This window comes from Stenella coeruleoalba, assembly GCF_951394435.1.
Source record: "Stenella coeruleoalba genome assembly, chromosome: 3".
NCBI lineage: Eukaryota > Metazoa > Chordata > Mammalia > Artiodactyla > Delphinidae > Stenella > Stenella coeruleoalba.
Window position 1 is genome coordinate 7,072,828 of NC_137148.1, and position 25,383 is coordinate 7,098,210.

The 25,383-nt window shown below is 36.4% G+C and overlaps 1 protein-coding gene across 2 annotated transcripts in view; it reads right to left on the bottom strand.

Moving 5' to 3' along the window:
* The window catches only part of LOC307184640 (semaphorin-5A-like), a 284,063-nt gene that overhangs the window by 162,495 nt on the left and 96,185 nt on the right, over positions 1 to 25,383 (bottom strand). For both annotated transcript variants that reach the window (XM_079918269.1, XM_079918270.1), the window contains 2 exons: positions 23,780 to 23,883; positions 17,675 to 17,822 (listed from right to left, as the gene is read on the bottom strand). In XM_079918269.1, coding sequence (XP_079774395.1) covers positions 17,675 to 17,822; positions 23,780 to 23,877 — 246 coding nt within the window. In that variant the 5' untranslated portion in view covers positions 23,878 to 23,883. The remainder of the gene's footprint in view (positions 1 to 17,674; positions 17,823 to 23,779; positions 23,884 to 25,383) is intronic.

The window sequence follows — 25,383 nt, forward strand, 5'->3', positions numbered from 1 at the left end:
AAATAGTGTGGTATTATTTGAAAGTAGATTGTAATCAGTTAAAAATGTACACTGTAAAACCTGAAGAAATCATTAAAAAATAAAATTAAGGGTTAGCTAAAATACCTGTAATGATGATAAAATGGAATTATAAATGATAATGCAAGCATTATAAAAGAATCCAGAGTCAGGAAAAGAGAAAAATAGGGGGAACAAAGGACATACAAATAAAATAGAAAACAAATATCGATAAGGTAGATTTAAACCCAACTATATCAAAGTTACAGTAAATGTTAGTGATCTAACACGTTAAGACAGATATTTTCCTATTAGATGAAACTCAAGACACAACTATGTGCTTTCTATAGGAGATACACTGTAAATATGATGAAAATAGGTTACAAGTACATGAATGAAAAATATATACTAAGCAAACACTAATCAAAAGACAGATGGCTACATTAATATCAGTGTAGCTTTTAGAACAAGAATTCTGAGAATTGTAAGAGACATTATCTAGGCTAGAGGGGGTCACTTCAATAAGAAGATATAACAATGATAAATGTGTATATGCCTCATAGCAGAGTTTTGAGTTACGAGAAGCAAGCACAGATTGAACTGAAAAGAGAAATGGACAAACTCACAATCACAGAAGTGTTCAACATTCCTTTCTCAGTAATTGATAGAACAAGTAGAAAATCAGTAAAGATGTAAGGACATGAACAATGCTATCAACCAACTTGATCTCAATGACATTTGTAGAAAATTCCTACCAAGAACAGCAGAATACACATTCTTTTCAAATGCCATGGACCTTATGGACCATATTCTGGACCACAAAGCAGGTCTAAATAATTTTACGAGAGTAAAAATAATACAAAGTTGTATAACTGATTAAATAAAAATTGATAATTTTAATTTATTGGATTATTAATTTTTAAAAGAGTTCAATAACTGAAAGAGATCTGGAAAAAATATTTGTACATTAATCAGCATGCTTATCAATAATTCTTGGGATAAAGAAAAAGTCACAACATATTAAAATTTGTGTAATGTAACTAAAGAAGTGTTTAGAGTGAAATTTATTGCCAAAAATTCTGATATTAGAAAAGAAGAAAAGTCTCAAGTGGATGATTTATTTTTCTCCTTAAAAAAGTTAGAAAGAAAAGATTAAATTAAAAGGAAACTAAGCAGAGAAAGGCAATAATAACAAAAGAATAAATCAATTAATACTTTAAAAGAATATATGAATTAGAAACACTGCTCCAGGAGAACTTGCTTTTCTAATCATAGTGGCAAGTACCTGGCTCATTCAGAAGTGAACAAGGTGAAGGTCAGAAATTGTCCAAAAAGTAGTGCCTAATTTGGAGGGGACATGAAATCAACAAAAGAGCTCATCAAATGTTCCCTGGGTAATCCATTATTAGTTCAAGTGTTACGATAAAGTTCTGACATTGACAGGTAAGTGTGTTTGGGAAAGAGCATTCTCTGATTCATTTAATTTCAGTCAATGTTTTAATTTTAGGAGAGTGAATTTAATTACTCATTTTATAATGGTTAAAAATCTGGCATCTTTAAAAACAGGGACTGTTTGTTATGCATGTTGCTTAATCTCACTTCATCCTATAAAACAAAATGTCAAACTCATGGTCATTTAGCTGAAACTCTTATGACTGAGAACACTGCTTGTGTTGTTTCCTTAAGTAAATTTGGGGGATTTTGGTTGTTGTCATCAGGGAATACTTTATCATGGTTATTTATTGCATAGACATATACACCCACTTCATTTTTACAACAGAAAACCTCTGTTATATTTGAAAGTCTCTGCAGTTAACTTTGCAAAGACTATTCTAGGAAGATATAAAAATAAAATAGATCCTTCTTTTTAAGCCAGTGAAACATACTACAGTTTCCCAATACTATAAACAAAGATTTTTGTAAAATTCTCCATTTCTTAGTTTTGGATTATAATTTCTAGAGATTGTAGATGATTATTCATAAGCCCTAGAAGCATAATTTTGAAGGATTAATTCCTATAATGTATCATTTTCTTTTTTCCCTTCTGTGTCATGCATCATTTTTATGCTTGATTGCAGAACTGCTGATGCTAAATTTTAGAAAATGTATAGTTTTGTGGCCATCTGCTATACCACATGATCATGTGTACTGATATTATCTCTTTCTCAAGACACTCAAACTCCCTTTAACAAAACTTGACATTTTCACTATGACAATCTTTCATATGTACAAGCTTTTCACCATGATGTTTCAAAAACCTGAAAGCAGATTTCGCATTTCCATTCTTATGAAGATGGATTATCATGTTTAATCTAGGATGATCATAGATCCTTTGCCTTGCACAGAAATATTTGGAAACTTAAGTGAACACATTTAGAAACGACTGTGCAATTACAGGGTTTGTTTTGTGACCTTTTTGATGAAGGCCAGTATCATTTGTTGCTTTGGTAGTAACTGGCCCCATAAAAACCCTTAGATCATCTCCACCAGATACCATATAAGAGTGTAAAGCAATCAATAAGGAAGAATATTTCTGCTAATCAGCATGTGAGTGAATTTCCCCAAACTATGTATCTCATAATAGAAGGGAAGGAAAGGGAAGAACAAAGCTGAGGAGGGTTTCCCACCTGCTTCCTCTGGCCTTGGGGATCTGGGGTTTCAGGGGCTTCTGAGGAGCAAGGTGATGAGGGGAGGGAAGGTGCATAGAAGATAGGATGATTTGGGCTCAAAATGGCTTAAACCCCAGTGGACTTTTCATGTCACGTGTCACATGCCTGGGTGGCTCCCGGGCAGAAGGGCTCAGCTTTGCTTTCTGTTTTGCTCCTTCGCCCCTTCCTCCCAGACCCTGTGTCCCTACCCTGAGAGCAGTACATGGGCTGTAGTGGTTGTAGCATCACATCCTCTACACGCCAGCATCCAGAAGAAGAAAGGAGCCCTCCTTGCATCTTCTAGCAGCAAGGGCACATGCTAGGAGTGCCTCAGGTCTCACTGACCAGGATGACCTGTAGGTTGGATAATGGCCGTACAAATAAAAATGCCTAATGCAAGATACCACATCCCCTCCATCACCTGGGATTTCAGCTGCAGCCAAGGAGGACAATCGCTGCAGAGTTAGATGTGGGCTGCATTGTCCATCTCAAGCACATGCCTTACCTCCGGTTGCTTTCCTCCCCAGAACCTCTCTGCAGCGTCAGGAGTTCATCCCAGGACACGTGTCAACCAGCGGGGATCCCATGAAGGGGCACTTCTAGGAAGCTTCTGCATCCCTGTCAGCAGTCCTGGAGGATGGAATTTCACAGCCACAGCAGACATCTCCTGATAGGATATCTCCTTCTTCCCTGCTTCATCCCCTCATCTTTCCCACCTGATGCTGTGCAATCATCTCCCAAATAAACTATGTGATCTAAGCCCTTGTCTCAGGCTCTCTAAGGGAAGCTCAAGCTAAAATGCCAGCTTGCCCTTCTCAACAAGGGCAGAGCACTCATGATGCAGAATGCAGTTCACAATGAAGGCTGGCACTCTGCGTGCTTCTGAGGCTTTGAAGAACTCACTGAGTTTTCTGTGCGGCCACCAAAGGGGTGCTACTAACATCTACACGATTATGAACAGCCCCTTAAAATTATGCAGTGCACAACCTGCACATTGGATGCAGAGAGGGCCCAGAGAGGGAATGGAGTAGGCATCCCTTCTCAGGTGCTTCTGGGTACCAGGGGCATCTCCAAGAATCCTTTCTCCTGGATTCTCAGTTACATGAAGCCACCAACAGTTGTCTGTCGTTCTCAGTAAGGCTCTAAAAGGCTTTTTATCAGCTTTTGGTTTGGATGATTCATTTTATCACATTTGCTGTGGATCATAGTTAACTGGAGGAAAACAAGTTGATGTTTCTGTTTACATTAGAAAAATTGTACTTTTTTGCCTATATTTTTTAAAAGCTTTATTATTTATTTATTTATTTTTTGGCTGCATTGGGTCTTAGTTGCAGCATGCGGGATCTTCGTTGAGGCATGCAGGATCTTTCACTGTGGCGTGCTGGCTTCTTGTTGTGGTGTGCAGGCTTCTCTTTAGTTGTGGTGTGTGGGTTTTCTCTTCTCTATTTGCAGTGTGCAGGCTCCAGGGCATGTGGGCTCTCTAGTTGTGGCACGCGGGTTCCAAAGCTCGTGGGCTCTGAAGTTTGAGTCACGTGGGCTCTAGTTGAGGCGCTCAAGCTCAGTAGTTGTGGCGTGCAGGCTTAGTTGCCCCACGGCATGTGGAATCTTAGTTCCCTGACCAGGGATCAAACCCGCGTCCCCTGCATTGTAAGGTGGATTCTTTACCACTGGACCACCAGGGAAGTCCCTCCATTCTTTTTTAGATTATTTTCCCATATAGGCTATTGCAGAGTATTGAGTAGAGTTCCCTGTGCTATACAGTAGGTTCTTACTAGTTATCTATTTTATATATAGTAGTGTGCATATGTCAATCCCATTCTCCCAATTTATTACTCTCCCCTTACCCACTCGTAACCATAAGTTTGTTTTCTACACCTATAACTCTATTTCTGTTTTGTATATAAATTCATTTGTACCCTTTTTTTAGATTCCACATATAAATGGTATCATATGATATTTATCTCTGTCTGACTTACTTCACTCAGTATGAGAATCTCTACGTCCATCCAAGTTGCTGCAAACGGCATTATTTCATTCTTTTTTATGGCTAATGTTCCATTGTACATATGTACCACACCTTCTTTATCCATTCCTCTGTTGACGGACATTTAGGTTGCCACTATGGAGAACAGTACGGAGGTTTCTTTAAAAATTAGAAATAGAGCTACCATATGATCCAGCAATCACACTCCCGGGCATATTTCTGGAGAAAACCGTAATTCAAAAAGATGCATGCACCTCAGTGTTCATTGTAGCACTATTTACAATAGCCAGGATGAGAAAAATTGTACTTTTAATTATTTTTCTAATATTAGATGGGGTCAGAGTGCTGTGGAGACACCTGTGGCCTACTGAGTCCACAGTTGAATAACTGAATAAAATTCATTAAATTAGTTACAGCACTTAGTGAGCTGCTGTTCTATATGAGACCCAAGAGTGGGGTGGACACATGTGGGGCACTGGGGGTGCTGGTGTGGAAAACGTCTGAAGCAACACCTACCACCTCGGCTATCAGCTCCTTGAATGACAGAGACAATCAGAGAGATCATTCAGCAACCCAGTCATCCCAATGTATGTCAAACTTCTGTCTTCCCACTTGCAAGTAAATATAGCACAGAAAATGAGATGTGGTTTAATGAATAACAGTAATAAAATAGTTAACTCTGAGCATTTATTATGCTTTGTAAACCATGGTGCTAAGTTCTTTACATGGATAAATTTATACAATATTAACAAAAACTCAACAAGGTAAGTTCAGTTTCCAGATGAAAAATTAAAATCACAGAGAAGTCAAGGAATATGCCCAAAGTCACACAGTGGGGCAACCCTCTAAGCCTAAGTTTGGTCAGTACCTTCAGAGAAGAAACATTAAAACATCATGGGAATTTTGAGTTAATAAGTATATATTAATATAATGGCATAAAATGTGAGATCCAAATAATGGATTGCTAAATTTTCAAAATGAAAGTAATAAATGTAAAGTTATGTAACTATTAGCTAGGTATATGGTGTTTCTAATGTATGATATTACTTGTAACATGTTTCTCATGGAATATACAATATAGTATTCCATTTATTATTGCTTATGTAATGCTGGAGTATATTTGAGATCTACAAATATATGATGTTGAGTTGCTGTCTTGCACAATTGAAATAATCAATTAAAACTGATTATAAAACAACTTGGAAAAAGTCCATTAACCCTCGAAGGCATTTTAATATGAGTTTGAAAGGCTCCAGTCTCTTCCCACCTTCCTTCTCAAGGCTTCCCCCTTTCCCCTTGGGATGCCATCAAAGGCTATGTGGGCCATGATGAATGTTCTCCAGTTGCCATGTGTCAGCTCTGGACAGTATTACTGCAACTCAGCAGACATTCAATGCATTTCCAGTAAAATACTGTATATGCAAGAACGTTTTGGAGAAAGGCCTTTTAAAAATAATTCTGCTAAAATAACCTTGAAAAAATCTTAAAATGTTGATATGTTTATTTCTTCCCATGGCATCAATTAATCATAACTATTGAAAAATTATCAGTGTCAGAAGTTGGATTCCAATGTTTGAAATAAAACTTCTACATAATATTTAAAATATCTTCAACTTATGGAAGATATCTTTGCTTTTTATTTGTTCAGGCATATTTTAAAAATAATAAATGATTGTTGGGAAGGCCAGAGGTTAATCTGAGAATCCAAATCTCCAAAAACAACATGGTAAGGCTTTTTGCAGATAATGACTTAAAAAAGACTCATGAATCTCAGAAAGTTTTTTTTCTACTAACTATGCTTTTTAAAATTTAGCCAGGTCATGTCTTGTTGGCCTGAGGCAAATTCACCTAAAGCTTTTCAGAAAAAAAGATTGAAGGTAAAGCAAATCAAAAATTACCTTTTGGGGCTTTTTAACAGTCCTGTTTTGGTGTGATATTTGCTCTGACAAACTAATTTCTCAGTGCTTGTTCCTGTATTTTCCCAAATCAGCCACAGCATCCAGGGGAGAAGAGCCCTTGGCATGAGAGCTGGAATGTAGGCTTTGCTTTGCAAGCTGTGGGGTTTCAGATAAGTGATGAGGTTTCTCTGGGTCTCAACTTCCTCATCTGGAAAATTAGGACCATATATGATGAGAGAACCTTTTCAAAAGCATTTGGTAAGACCCTAATGTGCTAAACAAGAATAAGGTACTTTGTAATATTGCCATTATTACTCATATCACAAATTTATTTAAGCTTACAATTACCTTTACATTTAGGTTTACATTTATCCTTGGTGGTATTATTTGACACAACTTATAGTGCAGCTTATCGATTTTGATTAGCCTTCCAAGAATCCCTGTGCCAGCATGTTTTGGTTTTAAGGTCTTTCTTTATGACTTTCTCCAAAATTTACAAGCAGCTCATGCAGCTCAATAACAAAAAAACAAACAACCCAATCCAAAAATGGGCAGAAGACCTAAATAGACATTTCTCCAAAGAAGATATACAGACTGCCAACAAACACATGAAAGAATGCTCAACATCATTAATCATTAGAGAAATGCAAATCAAAACTACAATGAGATATCATCTCATACCAGTCAGAATGGCCATCATCAAAAAATCTAGAAACAATAAATGCTGGAGAGGGTGTGGAGAAAAGGGAACCCTCTTGCACTGCTGGTGGGAATGTGAATTGGTACAGCCACTATGGAGAACAGTATGCAGGTTCCTTAAAAATCTAAAAATAGAACTACCATATGACCCAGCAATCCCACTACTGGGCATATACCCAGAGAAAACCATAATTCAAAAAGAGTCATGTACCAAAATGTTCATTGCAGCTCTATTTACAATAGCCTAGAGATGGAAACAACCTAAGTGTCCATCATCGGATGAATGGATAAAGAAGATGTGGTACATATATACAATGGAATATTATTCAGCCATATAAAGAAATGAAACTGAGTTATTTGTAGTGAGGTGGATGGACCTAGAGTCTGTCATACAGAGTGAAGTAAGTCAGAAAGAGAAAAACAAATACCGTATGCTAACACATATATATGGAATCTAAGAATAAAAAATGTCATGAAGAACCTAGGGGTAAGACAGGAATAAAGACATAGACCTACTAGAGAATGGACTTGAGGATATGGGGAGGGGGAAGGGTAAGCTGTGACAAAGTGAGAGAGTGGCATGGACATATATACACTACCAAACATAAAATAGATAGCTAGTGGGAAGCAGCCGCATGGCACAGGGATATTGGCTCGGTGCTTTGTGACCACCTAGATGGGTAGGATAGGGAGGGTGGGAGGGAGGGAGACGCAAGAGGGAAGAGATATGGAAACATATGTATATGTATAACTGATTCACTTTTTTATAAAGCAGAAACTAACACACCATTGTAAAGCAATTATACTCCAATAAAGATGGAAAAAAATTAAAAAAAATAAAAATAAATAAATACATCTAAAAAGGATTTTTTTTAAAGGGTCTTCTGTGGTCATTTTCCTAGATCAGGAAGATTCATATTAATTCTATGTCCCATGCTGATATCTTTGATCATAGCCTTTGGCCAACCATTTTACTTTTTGTGTGAAATTTCAATAAGGGTATAATTTTGAAATACCAACACTATTTCGGTGTTTGTAATGCAATTGATGTATTTAGCCCAGCACTTATTTCTAATTCTTTAAACCTTTGAGGGAGACTTTGACTTATACCATATTGAGAAACTATTCTATTTACCTAGCATAAATATTCAGGATTCTCCTTCATATCATGTGTTGTAATTTTCAAAGATAAAACTTCATGGATTTTATAATAATTCACTTACAATGTTTATTAATTATTAAATATTATTTAATAATTAGTTACAATAATATAAAAATGCATGTTCTTTATGAGTTTCTCTTCAATTAAATTTCCTTGCTATTGATAATTACCTAATGTTCCTATCACTGTCAGTTGAATAGACCTTATCATAATATTATGAAGATCTGAGGATTTAAAGTGAATGAGTTTTTAAAAAGTAACAACAAGTAATGAGAGTAGGAAGAAAAACTCACACTAAATTGCTCTGAATGTGAGACCTTCTACCAGAACCTCACAGATGACACCATCTTTGACAAAGTAGCCCTGGGAGGGATGGACTGTTGTTGTCTCCTCCTCAGAGAAGGAGGCTGAATCTCAGAAATATCACCTGACTTGTTATCCAGCTTGATATTGATAAAGGATCAAATTTACAACTTGAAATTAAGAAATTACAATGCCTATACTTAGAGCTAGTTTCTATAAAAGACCACTTCAAATCAAACACACTTTGTGTCTGAAGATTTGCCAGCTGCAGTTAGAATGTACAAATCAATCATGCTACAAAATCTATGTGACTTTTTGTATGCATGTATGTAAGTATAGCTGATTTACAATATTAGTTTTAGGTGTACAACATAGTGATTCAATATTTTTATAGGTTATACACTATTTATAGTTATTATAAAATATTGGCTATATCTCCTGTGCTGTACAATATGTCACTGCAGCTTATTTATTTTAAACATTTGTACCTCTTAATCCCCTACTGGTGTTTCACCCCTACCCACTTCCTTCTCCCACTGGTAAACAGTAGTTTGTTCTTTATGTTTGTAAGGCTGTTTCTGTTTTGTTATATTCAATTACTTGTTTCATTTTTCAGATTCCATGTAAGTGATAACATACAATATTTGTTATTCTCTGTCTGACATATTTCACTAAGCATGACACCCTCTGGGTCCATTCATGTGGTTGCAAATGGCAAAACTTCATACATTTTTATGGCTGAGTAATATTCCATTGAATGCATATGCCACATCTTCTTTATCCATTCATTCATTGATGGACACTGAGGATGCTTTCATATGTTGGCTATTGTAAATAGAGCTACTATGAACACTGAAGGCATGTATCTTTTCAAATTAGTGTTTTTATTTCCTTTACATATATACATGGGAGTGGAATTGCTGGATCATATGGTAGTTCTGTTTTTAGTTTTTTATGAGGAACCTCCATATGATTTTCCACAGTGGCTACATGAATTTGCATTCCTACCAAAAGTGTACAAGTGTTTCCTATTCTTCGTATCCTTTCCAGTATTTGTTATTTGTGCTCTTTTTGATGGTAGACATTCTGACAGGTGTGAGGTGATATCTCATTGTGGTTTTGATTTGCATTTCTCTGATGATTAGTGATGTCAAGCATCTTTTAATGTGCCTTTTGGTCATCTGTATGTCTTCTTTGGAAAAATGTCTATTCAAGGCTTCAGCCCATTCTTTAATATGGTTGGTTTTTTTTGATATTGACTTTTATGAGCTGTTTATGTATTTTGGATATTAACCCCTTTTTGGTCATATCATTTGCAAATATTTTCTCCCACTCAGTAGGTTGTTTTTTGCTTTTGTCGATGGTTTCCTTTGCTGTGCAAAAGCTTTTAAAATTTAATTAGGTCCCATTTGTTTATTTTTGCTTTTGTTTCCTTTGCCATAGGAGACAGATCCAAAAAAATATTGCTAAGACTTATGTCAAAGAGTGTTCTGCCTATGTTTTTTTTTAGGAGTTTTATGGTTTCTGGTTTTACACTTAGGTTTTTATTCCATTTTGAGTTTATTTTTGTATATGATGTGAGAAAATGTTCTAATTTCATTTGTTTGCATGCAGCTTCTCCATTTGCCCAGCACCACATATTGAAGAGACTGCTATTTCCCCATCATATAATCTTGCTTCCTTTGTCATAGATGCATTGACAATAGTGTATGGGTTTATTTCTGGGCTCTCCATTCTGTTCCATTGATCTATATGTCTGTTTTTGTGCCAGTATGATATTGTTTTGATTACAGTAGCTTTGTAGTATATTCTGAAGTAAGGGGGCATGATACCTCCAGCTTTATTCTTTTCTCTCAAGATCGCTTTAGCTATTTGGGGTCTTTTGTGTTTTCCATATAAATTTTAGGATTATTTGTTCTAATTCTGTGAAAATGTCATGGGCATTTTGATAGAAATTGCATTAACTCTGTTGATTGCTTTAGGTAGTATGGACCTTTTAACAATATTATTTCAATCTATGAACATAGGATATTTTTCCATCTCTTTGAGTCATTTTGAATTTCCTTCATCAATGTTTTATAGTTTTCATAGTGTAGATCTTTCTTCTCCTTACATAAGTTTATTCCTAGGTATTTTATTTTTGATGCAATTTGAAATGATATTGTTTTCCCTTTCTGATAGTTCATTATTAGTGTATAGAAAAGTAACAGGTTTTTGTATTTAATCTTGTATCCTGCAACTTTATTGAATTCATTTATTAGTTCTAATAGTTTTTTGGTGGAGATTTTAGGGTTTTCTGTACATAATATCATGTCATCTGCAAATAGTGACAGTTTTACTTCTTCCCTTCTAATTTGGATGTCTTATCTTTCTGTTTTTCTTTTTTCTTTTCTTTTTTTTTTTTTTGTCTAATTTCTGTGCTTAGGACTTCCAGTCCTATATTGAATAGAAGTGGTGAGAATGGGCATCCTTGTCTTGTTCCTGATTTTGGAGGAAACATTTTCAGTTTTCACCATTGAGTATGATGTTAGCTGTGGGTCTGTCATAAATGGCCTTTCTTGTCTTGAGTTATGTTCCCTCTATATGAGCTTTGATGAGAGTTTTTACCATAAATGGATGTTGAATTTTGTCACTTTATCTGCATCTATTGAGATGATCATATGATTTTTATCCTTCCTTTTTTTAATGTGGTATATCACATTGATTAATTTGCAGATATTGAACCATCCTTCCAGCCGTGGAGTAAGTCCCACTTGATAATGGTTTATGATCTCTTATATATATTGTTGAATTCAGTTTGATAATATTTTGTTGAGGGTTTTTGCATCTATTTTCATCAGAGATATTGGACTGTAATTTTCCTTTTTTGTAGTGCTTTTTTTTTTTGGTTTTGGTGTCAGAAAAATGGTGGCCTCATAGAATAAATTTAGGGGTGTTCCCTCCTCTTCAATTTTTTTGGAATAATTTGAGAAGGATAGGTTTTAGCTCCTCTTTAATGTTTGGGAGAATTCTTCTGAGAAGCTGTCTGGTCCTGGACTTCTGTTTGCTGAGACTTTTTTGATCACTAATTCAATTTCACTACTAGTGATCAGTCTTATTCAGATTGTCTATTTTTTCCTGATTCAGTCTCTGAAGATTGTATGTTTCCAGAAATTTATCCATTTCTTATAGGGTACTCAATTTGTTGGCATATAACTGTTCATATAATTTTCTTATATTTTTGTTTCTCTATGATATAAATGATAATTTCTCTTCTTTCACTTCTTGTTTTGTTTATTTTTGATCTCTCTTGTTTTCCTTAATGATCCCAGCTACAGGCTAATCAATTTTGTTTATCTTTAAAAAAAATAACTGTTGATTTCATTGATCTTTTCTACTGTTTTTTATTTATTTCCCCTTCTGATCTTTATTACTTCCTTCCTTCTGCTGGCTCTGGGTTTTGTTTCTTCTGTTTTTCTAATTCTTTTAAATGGTAGGTTAAGTTGTTTATTTGAAATTTTTCTTGTTTTCTGAGGTAGGTCTGTATCACTATAAATTTCTCTCTTAGAACTGCTTTTGCTGCATCCCATAGATTGTGAAAAGTTGTGTTTTATTTTTATTCATCTCAAAGTACTTTCTGTTACACTTTGATTTCTTCACTGACCCATTGGTTTTTTAGTAGTATGTTGCTTAATCTCCACATGTTTTTTCTACTCCCATTTTTCCTCCTGTAATTGATTTCTAGTTTCATACCACTGAAGTCAGAAAAAATGCTTGATATAATTTCTATCCTCTTAAATTTGTTGCTGCTTATCTTATGGCCTAACATGTGATCTATCTTGGAGAACATTCCATGTGCACTTGAAAAGAATGTGTATTCTACTGTTTTGGGATGGAACGTCCTGTAGATATCTATTAATTCAAACTAGTGTAATGTGTCATTTAAGACTAGTGCTTCCTTATTAATTCTAGAGGATCTGTCCATTGATGTAAGTGAGGTTTTAAATTTCCCTACTTTTATTGTATTATTGTCAATTTCTCGCTTTATCTCTGTTAATATTTGCTTTATATGTTTAGGTGCTCCTATATTAGGTGCATGTATGTTAACAAATGCTATACCAATCATCTTCTTGTATTGATTCCTTTGTCATTTTACAATGCCCTTCTTTGTCTTTTGTTATGGACTTTATTTTAGTCTCATTTTTCTCATATGGGTAGTGCTACCCCTGCTTTCTTTTCATTTTCATTTACATGAAATATTTTTTCATCCCCTCACTTTCAGCCCATGTCTGTCTTTAGCTCTGGATTATCTTGTAGGTAACATATACATGGGTCTTGTTTTTTATCCTATCAGCCACCTATGTCTTTTGATTGGAGCATTTAGTCAATTGACATTTAAAGTGATTTTTGATAGGTATGTACTTATTGCCATTTTGTTATTTGTTTTCTGATTGTTTTTGTAGTTCTTCTCTCTTCCATTCTTTCATTTCTTTCCTCTGGTTTGATGATTTTCTTTAGTGGTATGATTGTGTTCCTTTCTTTCTAGTTTTTGTGTACCTCATTGTGGTTTTTGATATGTCATTACCATGGGATTCATATATGTTGCTCTATAAGTATATCTACTTGTTTTAAACTGATAGTCATTTAAGTTCACATTCTAAAAGAACTACATTTTTTACTCCTCTCCCCCATGTTTTGTGTTTTTGATGTCATATTTTACATCTTCATGTTTATCCTTTAACTATTTATTTTAGTTTTGGCTGATTTTACAATTTTTGTCTTTTAATCTTCCTACTAGCTTATTTAAATTTTTGATACCCAGTCTTTACTATATATTTGCCTTTACCAGTGGGATTTTTCTTTTCCTATAAATTCTTACTTCTTGTTGTACCCTTTTGTTTTACACTTAGAGAAGACCTTTTAACACTTCTTTTAGGGTAAGTTTAGTATTAATGAATTCTCTTAGTTTTTGCTTTTCTGAGAAGTTCTTTAACTCTCATTCAATTCTGAATGATGATCTTGATGGGTAGAATACCCTAGGTTGTAAGTTTTTTCTCTTTCTGCACTTAAATATATCATGCCACTCCTTTCTGTCCTGCAAAGTTTCTGCAGATAAATCTACTGATAGCCTTATGGGACTTCCCTTGTATGTGACTCTTTGTTTTTCTCTTGTTGCTTTGAGAATTCCCTCTTTAACTTTTGCCATTTTAATTATCATATGTCTTTGTGTGTGTCTCTTTAGGTTCATCTTGTTTGGGACCCTGTGCTTCCTTCACCTGGATATATGTTTCCTTCTTCAGGTTTGGGAAGTTTTCAGCTATGATTTCATCTAATACATTTTTGAACCCTTTTTCTCTCCTCTCTTCTGGGACCCCTACAATGATAATGTTATAATGCTTGATGTTGTCTCAGAAGTTCCTTATACTATCCTCATTTTTTAATTTGTTTTTTTTTTGTTGTTGTTCTTTTTGGGTGATTTTCATTATCCTATCTTCCAGATCATTTATGTGTTTTTCTGTATCATCTAGTCTGCCGTTAATTCCTTCTATTGTATTTATTATTTCAGTTATCATATTCTTCAGCTCTGACTGGTTATTTTATCAAAATTTCCAGTTCCTTGTTAAAATTCTCACTATGTTCATCTATTCTTTTTCAGTTAGCATTCTTATTACTAATGCTTTGAACTCTTTATCTGCTAAATTATTTATCTCTGTTTCATTAGTTGCTTTTTCAGGATTTGTTCCTTGTTCTTACATTTGAGACAAACTCCTCTGTCTTCTAATTTTGTTTAACTTTTCCTGTATCCTATGAAATTAGCTAAAACATTTACTTATCCCACTTTTGAAAGGGTGTCCTTGTTTTCTATTGTCCCATGCAATCTGCAGGTGCCCAGTGTCTTTGGTGGGAGAGCTGGATTTGATGTGAACACAAGCCATGTCTTTCCTCAGGGTGTGCTAGTACCTATCACTTTGGTGGGAGGTGGGGCTGGAGACAGAGGAGCTACAGCCAGAGTCAGGTGTGGGCCAGGGCTTCTTGGTGGCCTTCATCACCCAATCAGGGGCAGGGTTGGGACCCAAGGTGCTGGAGCAGAAGCTTTGAGGGTTGGGCCCAAGCTGGTTCCATTCCCTCTAAGTCTACACTCTCTTCTTTCCCAACAACAGCACCTTCACCCCATAGGGAGCAGCATTAAAGCAACAGAGGCTGCAGTGGGTACTCAGTGCAGACTGTGGTGCATGCTGGATGATCCCAGCACACCAGTCAGAGCTTAAGACAGCTTCCAATCCACCACCTCCACAAGCTTCAACAATGGCTGCCCTCACTTTGTTCAAATGCAGTTTCAGCTCCAAGTCTGTTCTGTCCACACAAGTGTGCACTCTTCTCAGCAACTGCAGTCTTTGCCTTAGTGGAGAACTGCGTGGGAGCTAGAGGGGTCAGGTAGGGTGCTCAGCATGGGCTGGGACACATGCTGGGGTGGCTACAGGGTAGACTAGAGCCCTGGGTAGTTTCAGTCTGCTTCCTCCGCCTTGCTCCTGGGAGTAAGCAAGTGTGTTTGTGTTCTTCCTGAACAGTCTAGGTTTCTTACAGCTCTCCTGTAAGCCCCACTGGTTTTCAACCTAGTCAAAGGGACTTGCCTTCCAGTGTTAGACCCTAGGGCTGGGATGCCCAATATGTGGCTTGAACTCCTAACCCCCTAGGGAGTTATAAGTCCATCCTATATATAATTTGGGTTCTTATATATTAAAAAGATTAAATAAATGTCTCAGAATGCTATCAGACAACTTTTTTAAAAAGTCCAACAAATATTCAGTAAAGAACTAACTCTCCAAGCCTGTGATATCCCTCTCTTCTTCTGTGTCCCCTGCTAGTGGCATGAGTCCCAACCTGATCACTTCTTCCCCCTTCCTACCTAACTCTGTGTGGGTCTTTCTTTACAGCCTTGGTTGTAGAGGAGCCTTTCTGTTAGTCTCCACTTTGTTTTCAGTGAGAGTTGCTCCACATGTAGATGGATTTTTGATGTGTTCATGTGAGGAGGTGAGCTCAACATCCTCCTACTCTGCCATCTTGCTCTCCTCCTTGTGACTTTTCTTTTTAAATAAATTTCTTGGACATTTAATGGAGATAATACATTTTCCAAGCAATCTGAAGAAACTTAACTCGTGCTTCAACTGTTCTACATTTATTAATTTACCTGAGCCAGCATTCCTGCCTTAGGCAAGACAGAAGCTGGAACAAATAAGGAAAACAATTTTTGTACTTCTACATAAGGAAATAGATTGATTGATTATGCCAATTACATCTGCTAGGAAGTAAACTCCAGTAGGGAGAAAAAGAACACAACCTAAAACCCCAACTAGAGTTATTAGAGACCTATGCAAAGTTCTCCTGGATTTAGAAACTGGTATTGCATTTATTTCATAAGCTATCTGTTATTAAATATAAATGCAAACAACATATTATTTAAATATAAACAACAAATTCAGCACCATCTTGAGGAAGTACTTAATCATTCACATTTATAATCACAAGAAAATATATGTATGTATATGAGATATGTTAGTTTTTCCTTAATATACTTTTTTGTTATAGTAAAATATCATATGGGTGATACTGTTGAAGGCAATAAGCAATTATAAATGAATGATGTAAAATGCATTCAGATTTCTTAGTACCTCAACTTTCTTAGAAACTAAAGGCAAGAAGATTAAGAAGATCAACTCTGTTGGGTTCCATCCCTGTTGTTCCCCAGCAGATGAGGCAAATGTCCATGTGGGATTGTAGACCCTAGTCTCCAGACACTTGTTCAGGAAGCTACATGCTTCAGCAAAGAGTAGAGCTACCACACTGGGTTTATTTTTCTAGAGCATGTGGGTGTTCATTATAATTACCATGAATTACCTTCACATTTATAAAAAGTTTTAAATTTGAGCATCTGAAAAGTCAATAAATACTTCATCCTATATATAGACTAAGATTTTTCTTAATCCAAAGTTAGTTCAGGCTGACCTAGAAACAAGTGCCTCTATAATCAGTAATAGATTCTATTACGGCTACTACAATCTCTTTGCCAGTTTGAAAGGAAAGAAACGTAACTACAAATCCCGGTAACCGAAATCTCCTTGGATCAGGCATAGTATCTGATGAAGCACCTCTAACCTCCTCCTCTCTCTGAATTTCCCAAGGCTATCTGGGCTGTTTGATTTTTGCATCTCACAAAAAAGCTTTACAGCAGCGCAAAAACACTGTTCAACTTCATGAACCAAGGGTCCAAAGTACTGCAAAGACATACTGGAAAGATCAGGGAGGAAGCATGCCAAACCAGAGCTGCTCAGGCTGAACCTCTTCACCAAAACCACCCTACTGTCTCTGTATCTACTCTGCAGTGCCAGCACCAGGGACAGGTGAAAGCCCATGCTTAGTCATTCTGGCAGCTGGCACAGGAAGAGCAACAACAGGCCTTTGGGAAGGTGCTTGCCCAAATGAAACTTTATTTGAGCAGTTCAGTGTTAAAGGAAATATGATCTGTGAAGGCAAAGAAAAATGAAACCATAGATTGTGATTTATTTCCTCTGAATTAGTACCAATTTTCTCTGACTTCAGAGTTTTCTTACCCTCATAGTGTGTCAGGTTAATCCTGCATTCTATACCTTAGCATGGGCTTAGAATGGAAAGCTCCTTTCATTTTCCCAGACCAAATATTGTGTCCAGAATTAAGCACTCTAACTTTTTTGTCATAGCACAGAAATCAGAACTGAGAAATTTCTAGGCTAGGTCTACTTAGCTCAGGAAGCCTATAGGCTACTCTGACCTTTCAATATTTCCCCTGGACATTCTTATTAACCAGAGAAATTTGTGTGATTCACAGCATCTAGTGTTTGCAGAACATCTTGTGTTTGCAGAGCATTCAGAGTTTGTAGAACACCTTGTGTTTGCAGAGCATCTAGTGTGTGCTGACTCTGGACTCCCAGCTCTAGACTGCGGGCTGGGGATGAGGAGGGCTACTCACCACACTACAGCCCGCACAGTCAGGACCATTCTCGCAGGTTCTGCGGCGAGCTTGAATGCCGCCTCCACACTGTGCTGTGCACTGTTCCCAGGGACCCCAGCCTGTCCAGAACATGTGTGGGGGGCACAGCAGATGCTCATTGCAGTATCTGTAATGAGGAAACCAAGAGGAAAAAGCAAGGGTTTAGTGGAACGTGAGGCCACAGGCTTTCCACTCTCTGGCCCTGCACGGGATGTTGAACCCATGGGCATGCTCCGCGTGAGGGGCGTTTCGTGTTCTGGGTGGTCACCCAGGGAAGGAGGCAGATGTGGCGCTGGTCATGCTGTGTGTGCACAGACAATGGGATGCGGAGGAGACAACGAGGAAAATGCTGGACTCACCATGCAGGATGGATCTTCCCGTGCAACCAATTAAAGGAGAAACAAACAAAAATCCCTTCAAGCAGACACCCAAATGGGGGAACATATAGAAAAACATTTCATATAGACCATGGATATTCTAAACATGCAAATTAAAAACTAAGATAGGATTAAAATATTAAACCAAGGGCAAAAGTGCTCCCTCTGTATACGTATAGGCATGCACACACACATATATTTTATAAAATATTTTACTATACATATATATATTTCTATAATTTTAAAAAATGTAAACAGTGATTTTTTTGAAGTAAGTCCCTCCTATATATTATTTGGGTTCTTATGTTTTATATTTAAAAAAATGTTAAATAAACGTCTCAAAATACTGTCCGACAACTTTTGAGAAAAGTCCAACAGATAGATATCCAAAAGAACAGGGAGATCAGCTCGGTGCTTTGTGACCGCCTGGAGGGGTGGGATAGGGAGGGTGGGAGGGAGGGAGACGCAAGCGGGAAGAGATATGGGAATAAATGTATATATATAACTGATTCATTTTGTTGTGAAGCTGAAACTAACATACCATTGTAAAGCAATTATACTCCAATAAAGATGTTAAAAAAATAAAAATAAAAAACAAAAACAAAAAAACAAAAAAAAAAACTGAATTCCTACCTTTGAATAATGATCCTACTTTTAAATTTTTGAACATTCTTCTATGTATACTCCTATATTTCCAGTTTTTAGTTACATATCTAAAGTCTTGTTTATCCTTATAGTTAGGCATTCTCTACACTCTTTGGTATAACAAATCTAAAATGCATTTCAAACTAAAATTTCTATGTGAAGCATTGTGAAAGAAAAAAGAAAAAACATTGTTCTCCAGTTCACTGCCTCTAGGGGTGAATAGGTTTGTCTGAATATAGTAAAATTCAGTGAAACACATTCAGTGATCTAAAGGTCTATTTAAATTTAATAGTTTGTGTACTAAGTCTACTAGGAATAGACTTCTAGGGAACAGTAGGACACCCTCTTCTCCCTTTTCCTTCCCAGATTATCCTCCTTTAGAAATAGGTGGCAAAGGTTCCTGTCTTCTAAGCTAGGTCAGTCACCTTTAATGTCATCATTGCCAATTATGGCTTAACACTGCAGGACACTATGCAAAGGAAATTGCAAAGATCTCTTCCTGACCACAGATGTACATAACTCAAGATGAACACAAGGAAAAGGACAAAATCTCAGGATGTGCAGGACAGAAAACATTATGTTAGCACAGTAATAGCATTTCATTGTGTACATACAAAGGAAATGCATCTTCAGAGTAGAATAAGGGAAAATGATAGCTAGTAACTACAAAAAGTAATTTAGGGTGTATAGTTTCCTGACAGTCAATCCAGGGAAGTGACAACTTCTTTTCCTTCAAATCAGAAAAACTTCCTGATAAAATGTAGAATGTAATGTCAAATTGAAAGTTATCAACAAGGTGGGGCATCTTGAGCATCAGGTGATGTTTTAAAGAAAAATGAAAGGTAGCAGTAGTACGAGTGAAGTGAAAAATGTTATTTAAGAGAAGAGAGAAAGAAAGGAAATGATAAATAAACTAGGATAACTGGTTTTTATGGTATAGTGAGGATGAGCTTGAACTTTATTTTTAAAGAATTGAGAAGGTTCCACAAAGCTCCAGAGACAAAATAGCTCTGTCAGCGTAAACAGTGAAGGCTCATCCCCAGGAGTTGGTACATCATGTCCTGGTGCCCAAGAGCCCTGAGATTTCAGGAGCTGACCATTTCAGTGTAGGGTCTGAGCCCTCAGATAGATGAGGCCACCAGCTGGAAGAGCTCATGGAACAAACATAAGCCAGTCTTTGATGTGGAACTTTCAGACTGAATCAGGAGACTAGAAACAAATGCCAAACACCAAATAGCAAGATTGCAATTTAACTGTGTGTTGACATAACCAAAATCGGGACTGTGTTGAAGCTGGAATCAGGGTGAACCAATGAATGGAGACCAAGGAAACGATGTTCAAGAATGTTGGTATTCCTGCTCACGTTAAGTATGAATGGCTCTGACAGTGGAGTATGTCCACTGAGGCTTATATGTACAAGTAGAGGAGACATTACCACAATCAAAGTGAGAGATAACAAATACCTAGACAAATGTGATGGTTGTCATATGAGAGAAAGAGACTTAGGGCATATATTTTATACGGGGTTTGATAAAAACAGAAATAAGATTTCTCACCTGTGTTCATATATTGAGTAAAACAAATCAAAAAAAAGCAGTAATGTCAAAAATCAAGGTCTCATCTTGGAGGAGGGAGGGAGGCATTCTTAGTTTCAGAGAAAGATTCTTTAATATGTCATGGTTGAGGATCTTCTAGAATGCCAGAAAATCGATCTGGCGAAGAGATACCGTATAATACGAGTGCATTTCTGTAAACACTTAAATATAGAAATAACCTATGTATATTGCCTAGCTATCTTTCTTTTCTCTCATCTTATATTTCTAAGATAAAAGAGAAAAGTTAGACTTCCTTCTCAAGATAACTTATTCTTCCCTTGCCCCAAGTCCCCATGCCTAAGACCTTTAGACATTCTTATTTTCCTCTGTATCCTCGTGTAAAAAGGAAGAGGGAAGTTTTTTTTTCTAGTTAAGAGAGAGTAGTGTCTGGATAGAAGTTGTGAAGCCAGTTTATAAAAAAAGGCAAAATAAAATTAAAGATACAATTGATTGAAAGAATTTGACCTTAGGAGGTATATGCAAATGTGCATGCAGAGTTAGAATAAGTAAAACTTAGCAGCTACTCAGTAAATATTAATATATGTGTTGGTGCATGGAGTATTCCAGGAGGAAATTGGGATTTATTTTGAGAATATTTTTTCAAGTCAGAAATGCTGACCAAACTCTCAGTGTTTATTTCCAAATATCCCTATGTAATTTCTCTCACTGTAATTAGAATAGGAAATAGAAAAGAGCCGACTCACCGTCATTTAAAAGGTATAAGTTGCCTAGATTCTATGACATTAATTTCAGCTTCAATAAAATAAGGGGTAAGGAGGGCAAAGAATCATCTTTCTTTAAAATGCTCATAAAATTCTTGACTTTTAATAAACACAGGGCAGCTGAGCTACCATTTTCCCCATAGAAAAATAAACCACAGTGCACAAGTACTTTCTTACTGCCCACAGCAGGACATCTCTGAAAACACTAGACATTTTCTTATAGTTAAAAAAGAATGCCAAAATGAAACAAAACACAAACTGCAATATAACTCTGAAAGGGGCATGTAGCACGGAGTTTTCAGGAAGTTTTATTATCTATTAGGCTGCATTTCAAGCTTATTAAAAATCTCCTTTCTTTTTTTTCCTCTTCCTCCTTTAAGTTCCTTTTTTCCTTCAAGCCACGATTCTGCAGGAGTCCTCTGAAATAAGCCATAGAAGGATCTGTTAAAATGCCACCATCTGAAATTGCAGGATGTCTAGCAAGGAGGTCAGAAGGGAAATAGAAATTGCTAGATGAGCTCTGTCCCTTTGTATCAGGATTTTCACTCAAGAACCCGACCTAGGAGGGACAGCTCAGAGGTAAAACCCTTACAAGCCCTCAACCCTGGATTCTCCACAACTGTGAGAAAGCAGTTTCCCTCAGACCTCCTCTCCCCCAACCCCAAATGACTTGTGTTCCTGAGAGAGTGGTCTCAAGTTACTCTTGATCATAAACAATAGTGGGAATGGGAAGTTATTTACTTTAGAGACTTTGAAATTGCTTGTTTTGGGTTTTTTAAATTTGTTTAATAGACAAATATCTACACATTGGATAAGTTCTTGGGATTTTAGTCCTGCAGTCTTCTGCACACTATTGACTTTTACCAATTTTTTGAATTTTACTGGATCTCTTGGGCATCTAGCATTTTAAAGCATCGAAAGTCACAGATGCATTTCAAGATGCATTAAAAATTAAATTCTTAGTTTTGCTACATGATGGCTTATTTTCATTTTTCATTTAAAAGCAATTATTGTTTCTCCATAAATTATCCATCTTCTATAATCTAAGTCTCTGCTAAAGACATTATTTTTATAATCCCATAGGAACTAGATTTATCAACATTATACACATTTTATTTCATATTTCTTTATGCTATAAATTGTGTTTGGTTCTTATTCATCTCATTTGTTAATTAGATTTCCATTTTTCTTCCATTAATGTAATAAATTATAAATGCTACTGCTGTAAACAAGTAACATTTTAAACATATAAGCTCTTCAACCAAGCTCGCCATCCCAATTTTCCCTGAAGACAGCTTTATAGAGAGTTGCACATGGATAGCCAGCGTACACATGTACCTGGAGTAAGGGAGCTTGATCCTCACTTCATGGACCATTGCTCAGCCTGAGGAAGTTCATGGCAGGTTGATAGCAGGGAGAGTGTCCTGATTCCTGAGGCAGCCCAGCAAAGTGGGAGAGCACTTGCCTGACCTTCTAATATTTTAGAAGATCTCAAAACTTTTAACCAATCTTAAAATGTACAAGGTTCTTAAATAGCAAGGAGACGACTCAACCCAACAACTCTACTCATCAACTGGGATTAAACAGTGATGGACCTGGCATAGGACTGTGTCATGGGATTGCTTCACAAATAACAAACCCTGCTTTGTCAACATCATCCTTCTGTTTTACTTTTTACTAAAAAAGGAAAGACATCTTCATTGGTACCTGGGGAACATGGTGAAGAAAGAAAGGGCAGAGTCACTGGTTTATTTATTAGTTGTAATATATACCTAGTAAAGGTATTAGTAAATCTGTAGTTCTTGTACTTTGGAATATTAACCAAACATCAAATATCTGGTTGCAGTATTTATGTAAGAGGCTTCCTCAGTAAAGTGCCCTTTGAAGTGGTATCACCTGATACAGCATTAATACAACTTAATTAAAAGATCACTGTAAGCCATTTGCTCTTTCATTAATCAAAACAAAGAGAGGCATATATCAGCATAGCAGAATAAGAATCTTAAAAACGATGTGAAATTTATCTACTCTAATTCTTAACAATAACCATAAACCATAATACACTGTAAACATACAGGAAAGAACTGAAATTCAAAACCACAATTTTGTGAGGTTGAAAACAAATGTTCTAATTTTATACAAAGGGACCAACAGTTAAATCCAAGCCTGAGCTTCAATGTCATCATGATGAACTGGGAAACAGGGAAAACAATCTCCCAATTTTGTTTATACTGCAGCTTAATTTAGGGCATTTTCAGTGAGAATGGTAGGTAGTTATAAAATATAACCAAAATCCTGAAAATGTTCTGGGATGTGCTGTAGCTGCTTATTTCATGTTAGCTACTTTACTTCATCTGACTGTATCTTAAACCTGGAACTTTATTAGGTCCTACTCAGAATCATAGGTTTTGGAGATCTGTCTAGCTGAATTCTAAAGAGCATAATTCATTTTCTAGCAGACTCAGTTTTTGAATGTACAGGGAACACAGAGAGAAGAGACTTGGAACAGCGGTGCCTGATGAGGAAGAGCTCAGGTCAGCAAACACCGAAGGCACCACTCAGGTCCAGGAATGCTGTCTGCTTAGGTTTGAATAAAAGGATGGCAGAAAGAGAAGAGGAGGATTCAGCTCAACAGAAAAGGATGCCGTAGGTAAGCAAAGCTAGATCCACACCTCAAACTACAGGTAAATCGTTCCATGCTGGGAACGTGAGGATGGTGATGCTAGGAGCAGAGCGAGTGCCTACCTTTCCTCATGGTTCTGTCCCGTACACACCTGGCACATCTGGCAGCTGAACCCACAGGTGGCACCACAAGAAGACCATGAAATCCAGGGGTGCAGCATCAATTCCTGGGGGAGGGGGAAGCAATGAGATCACTCTATCAAAACTGGCTCAGAATCCAACCTGTCTCTCTACTTGCTCCCAAATTTACATGTTCCTGTATGTCTGAGAGTGAGGCTGTGTGAGAAACAAAGGAAGAAGAGTCATGGGACTGAATAGACCATGTCATCTCAGTTGCTGCACGGTTATTTGAAGTAGCTGGTTTTAAACTCAAAAGAGAAATTGAAATATATATTTTAAAATGCATTGTAAATAATTCAAAAGAGTTACACTAGATACAATTAAAAAGTTTAATCATGAAAAAAAAGAAGGCAAACCACATTGAAATATATTTAGAGATAATCCCCCTAAACACCAGATATTTTATTAATTCTGCCACAATTACTACACTTTTTATATAATGTAAGAAAAAATCACATTTGAACAAAAAATCACCCAAACATATGTACAATCATTGTCCTAAAACCTTTTAACATTAGTGCAAATCAGCAGTTCTTTCGACAGCAGTCACAGAAATAAATAGGTGTTGTCATAGTCAAGACCAGACAAAACTTTATGTAAAATGAAGGGACTATTTAAATTCAGACTTCTAATTATTGCTTTTCAAACTGACAATGATCCAAAGAACAGAATTAAGGAGTTCAAATTACATATATAGTATATTGATATAATACAAATGATCTTATAAGATATATTGATATCATAAAATAAACCATTAGTGATAGATACAGAAATTTGGCTAATATTGCATTTCTTCCTTTAATATTTACACTTAGAATATTTTAGAACTTAAAAATATCCTCTCAGTTGAAAGACTTTATTGAAATCTGTTTTATCCTTTCTTGTTTTGAATTTTATTTTATTTTTTTATACAGCAGGTCCCTATTAGGTATCTATTTTATACATATTAGTATATAAATGTCAATCCCAATCTCCCAATTTATCCCACCACCACCAAGCCTCTCCCGCTTCCGCCCTTGGTGTCCGTATGTTCGTTTTCTACATCTTTGTCTCTATTTCTGCCTTGAAAACTGCTTCATCTGTATCACTTTTCTAGATTCCATATGTATGTGTTACTATACGATATTTGTTTTATTCTTTCTGACTTACTTCACTCTGTATGACATTGTCTAGGTCCATCCACATCTCTACAAATGGCCCAGTTTCGTTCCTTTTTATGGCTGAGTAATATTCTATTGTATATATGTGCCACATCTTCTTTACCCATTCATCTGTCGATGGATACTTAAGTTGCTTCCATGTCCTGGCTATTGTAAATAGTGTTGCAATGAACATTGTGGTACATGTCTCTTTTTGAATTATGTTTTTCTCAGGGTATATGCCCAGTAGTGGGATTGCTGGGTCATATGGTAGCTCTATTTTTAGTTTTTTAATGAACCTCCATACTGTCCTCCATAGTGGCTGTATCAATTTACATTCCCACCAACAGTGCAAGAGGGTTCCCTTTTCTCCACACCCTCTCCAGCATTTGTTGTTTGTAGGTTTTC